Source organism: Etheostoma spectabile, chromosome 13, assembly GCF_008692095.1.
Source record: "Etheostoma spectabile isolate EspeVRDwgs_2016 chromosome 13, UIUC_Espe_1.0, whole genome shotgun sequence".
Taxonomy (NCBI): domain Eukaryota; kingdom Metazoa; phylum Chordata; class Actinopteri; order Perciformes; family Percidae; genus Etheostoma; species Etheostoma spectabile.
This window is the reverse complement of record NC_045745.1, coordinates 20,258,240-20,261,967: the sequence shown is the minus strand read 5'-3', so window position 1 is coordinate 20,261,967 and position 3,728 is coordinate 20,258,240. Positions and strand designations below refer to the sequence as shown.

The window sequence follows — 3,728 nt, the reverse complement described above, 5'->3', positions numbered from 1 at the left end:
GAGGCTAGGACAACGTGTAATTAAATCAGCACTTTGTTATTGATCCCAGGTGACGAGGACTTTGAGTGGGAGCCTCCAACAGAGGCAGAGATGAAGGTGATTCAGGCTCGCAGAGAGCGACAAGACAAAATCAGCAAGCTGATGGGAGACTACCTGCTCAAAGGATACAAGATGCTGGGAGAGTGCTGTGATGTGTGTGGGGTGAGCGAAGTGGATTTTCATGCAGCGATTGTGCTAGCGCCCTAATAATGTCGAAATGGTGGAGTTGTGTATCATGTTGAAATAAGTTAGTTTTGTGTTTCCAGACAATTCTTCTCCAGGACAAACAGAAGAAAAACTACTGTGTCTCATGTCAGGAGCTGGACTCTGATGTTGACAAGGACAACCCTGGTATACATTCGTTCACAATTAATGCACATGTTATTGAGTCTCTTTTCCTCTATTTCTGCTTATCTTGCCTTAAACCTTGTGTAAATTATATTGTGCTTTTGTCATTGTCTTTTTTTCAATCCTCTCAGCTCTAAATGCGCAGGCAGCGTTGTCCCAAGTTAGAGAGAGACAGCTTGCAGCCCAGTCCACTGCATTGTCCCAGGCCCCTGAAGTCAATGAAGGCCCCAGCAGCAGTCAGGCAAGTGTGTCAGTTCCTCTGCCCAGACCAGAGCACTGTGAGGGAGCAGCTGCGGGGGGGAGAGCTCTCCTGCCTCTACCTGTTGTCCCATCTGCTTCACCTCCTGCCCCCGCCCCATCCCTGGCACCAACTCGCCCCCCAGTTATTCCACAGACCGCTGGCCTCCAACCTGTGTTGCAAGAAGCAGAGGAAGCCATTCTAACCAAACTTCGCTGGGCCACTAACCAGCTACAGAATTCGGCCTCCCTGGAGTCAAGTATCCAGCTCTGTGGCCTTATCGCCAGCTGTGCCAACTCGCTGCGCAGCCTCAAGGAGCTTAGCCAGTAACCACCATGGCAAAGGTTGAAACCCTGGATTAACAGGAATGCTGTTTTTACTTGCCTCAGTCCTGAACTACTGACTCGGGTTAGCTGCGTTGCAGCGTCTCCTTGACTGGATCCTTGCATAGAGCTGAATTCTAAATTAGTCAGGAAATGCACTTGAAATAAGATTAAAGTGTCAAATGTTCACTCCTGAGTTACCAGACTGGCAGAAATATCATGTTACATTGTTTCATAATATGTTTAAGTACAAATGTTTTAACATTTGACTGTCAACTATCAGTTTGTAAGTTATGGTATAATAAGAACTGAACATTTCTAAATGCACATTCGTCATTGGTATGAATGTAAAACCATCTGGCTAGTAAACATTTTCAAAGAAGATGTAATCTATATTCTACAGTAAAAGACTGCTAATTTATTAGTTGATTGGCTTTGATTCATTAATCCAAAATGGCTACCTAATTGACATCTAAAAAAAGCTTTTTTCTGGTTGGTTCTTCAGTGGTTTCCAAAGAAATGTGGATTTGCAAATTGCTAAAATTCAAACAAAAGCTTAAAACCGCAGTGCACAAATGTCTGGATAATTGTGTGTGCACGAGCAAGTGTCTGTGCTGATATACAACATCCTACTAGGCTGTAAGTCATTTATTAAAATAGTCTGCAGGTATGTTGTTAAACACACCAGTCCTCTGATCAGATGTGCATTTTCAGTTTACTGTTTAGTCTGAGGTGGATTTCTGTTGTCACTGACCCTCTGGTGATGAAAAATTGTTATTGTGTGCTGGCAGTTCTCTGAGGTTTTTATTGTAAATATATTTGATACACGATGATGGGGATGATTAGTCATGTGATTCAGTGATGCGCAGATGAAACGGCAACATTCAGGAGTCAGACTCATAGTTCTTTATTCATTTAAACCATCTAGAGCAAATGCACTGTGCTCTGTACATTAATAGACATCACTTCATATTAGATAAAAGCCAGCTGCAGTGTTGTTCGAGGCAGTTGGTATTTTTCGACTATGTACCTGAATAAAGCTTTGCCTGTTCAGGAGTTCTGCAGTTTGTTTCTTTCCACAAGAGGGCGCCAAATGCAAAACGCAATCCTATAAAGTTTAAATTGGAACACACTATTTAAAGAAGTACCAAGGCTACCAATAAACATGTAAAGTGCCTTTCTGTTTAAAACGTGCCCTGTTAATCACAGGTGTGTCTGCAACTATACTTGTGCATCTTTGTTTCAACGCTAAATTATAGACTCATTCATCTGTTTGGTAATTTGTGTGGCCAATTTATCATTTTACCGGTCTAACCAAACGTGGGCTAGTTTAGGTTGTCAGTGTTAGAACTGAGTGTAACTCTTCGTGTTGTGTCTAAACGTGACTCAGCAGTATTCCAGTTGAATCAAACAAACAACTAACAGTCGCCCTTTCTCCCCAAACGCAGACCGTACCGGGGCGTGGCGCGGTCACTGCCGGGCGGAGCCGGGGCTGTCTGTGTCGGTGAACTCGACCACACAAAGCAGAGGAAACAAAACAAAGCCAGGAAGCCTGGCAATAACTCGGAATTCACAGCTTCTACTCTAGATTTTGCTTTAGCCTTTGAAAAGCCCGTTTCCAATACTTGGGACACCGCTGCTGCTGGGAGAGAGGACAATAGCACCTCTGGGTGATTGTGAGACAGCATTAGACTGTATGCGCATTGGGAAGTGATCTTTCCTTATCGATCGATGCGCAAAGTGTGGCGTAACGTCTCCTGCTGAGTCAGCTGTGTGCTGTGCAGCGTCCTGATGAACGGGGGTCGGCGCAGCGCGGCGGACTGTCCGGTGGGCGGTGTCTTCTCGGCGGATGGGCTGCCGCCGCTGCCCAGAGGCCTGAGCGGCATCCTGAACTCCAGCGGCGGGTCGTGGAGGGACATCGAGAAGGTGCACAGCAAGAGAGCGCGCATACAGGCCGACATCAGCCGGGGTGGCGGGGACGCGCCGCGCGGTCACGGCAAACCGGGCGGACTGGGCGCTGCTCTGGCTCTGCTGCGGAAAGAGATAGTAAGATGCATCCTGTCTCTGTCTAGATAGCCTAGCTAGCGCACCAATTTAATATGCTACGCAAAGAAAACCAATGCATTTAAAGAATTATGATGAGAAATGACTTTGACAATATAATCTTAACTCAAGGTCCACTTACTAGCTTTTTCCAATAATTAAAAAAAAGAAAAAAACTTTCCTCGTTGGTTATTCATTATGTCATTAAAACATTTGTATAATGTGATTAAACAGTGAAAAGACCTACTTGAACGAAGTAGAGGACATGACGCGCTAGTGTATGGATAACCTAATGATGTTAGCAAGACTAAAGAGATGATAGTGGACTTTGGGACGAAGGAGGGAAGAAACTACGCCCCCTTTAATATCAACAGGTCCTTAGTGGAGAGGGTTTAAGGGATCCACATCACAGAGGGTCTGACCAGGCACTGCATTCTGACTCAGTAGTGAGAAAGGTTTCACCTCAGACACCTGAGGAAGTTCCAGGTTTTCCCTTAAATACTGAGGGCAGGATAGACAGGGAACTGTCTGGTACTGAAGGCCCTGCAGAGAGTGGTTTGATTGGCTGAACACACAATTGACCCTGCCCTTACCTGCCACCAGGTGCTGCAACCTGCAGACTAGTCTAGGAGGACCATTGACCCTCTATTGCATGAATTCTTTTTTTAAACGTGGTAAAAATGTCTTGATGTGTTTTTATGACTCCAGTTTGCTTAATTAATGCAATTGTAAAAAAA

At 45.0% G+C, this 3,728-nt stretch overlaps 2 protein-coding genes across 5 annotated transcripts in view; both read left to right on the top strand.

Annotated features, from left to right (window-relative positions):
- znrd2 (zinc ribbon domain containing 2) overlaps window positions 1-2,004 on the top strand; it is a 2,699-nt gene extending 695 nt beyond the window's left edge. For all 3 annotated transcript variants that reach the window (XM_032534106.1, XM_032534108.1, XM_032534107.1), the window contains exons 2-4: window positions 50-201; window positions 306-390; window positions 519-2,004. In XM_032534106.1, coding sequence (XP_032389997.1) covers window positions 50-201; window positions 306-390; window positions 519-955 — 674 coding nt within the window. In that variant the 3' untranslated portion in view covers window positions 956-2,004. The remainder of the gene's footprint in view (window positions 1-49; window positions 202-305; window positions 391-518) is intronic.
- Window positions 2,005-2,355: 351 nt separating this feature from the next.
- The window catches only part of fam89b (family with sequence similarity 89 member B), a 3,134-nt gene continuing 1,761 nt past the window's right edge, over window positions 2,356-3,728 (top strand). Inside the window, exons 1-2 of one of the 2 annotated variants that reach the window (XM_032534114.1) lie at window positions 2,356-2,624; window positions 2,733-2,994. In XM_032534114.1, the coding sequence (XP_032390005.1) occupies window positions 2,740-2,994 (255 nt within the window). In that variant the 5' untranslated portion in view covers window positions 2,356-2,624; window positions 2,733-2,739. Of the gene's footprint in view, window positions 2,625-2,684; window positions 2,995-3,728 lie in introns of both variants that reach the window. The other variant, XM_032534113.1, reaches the window with a different exon arrangement.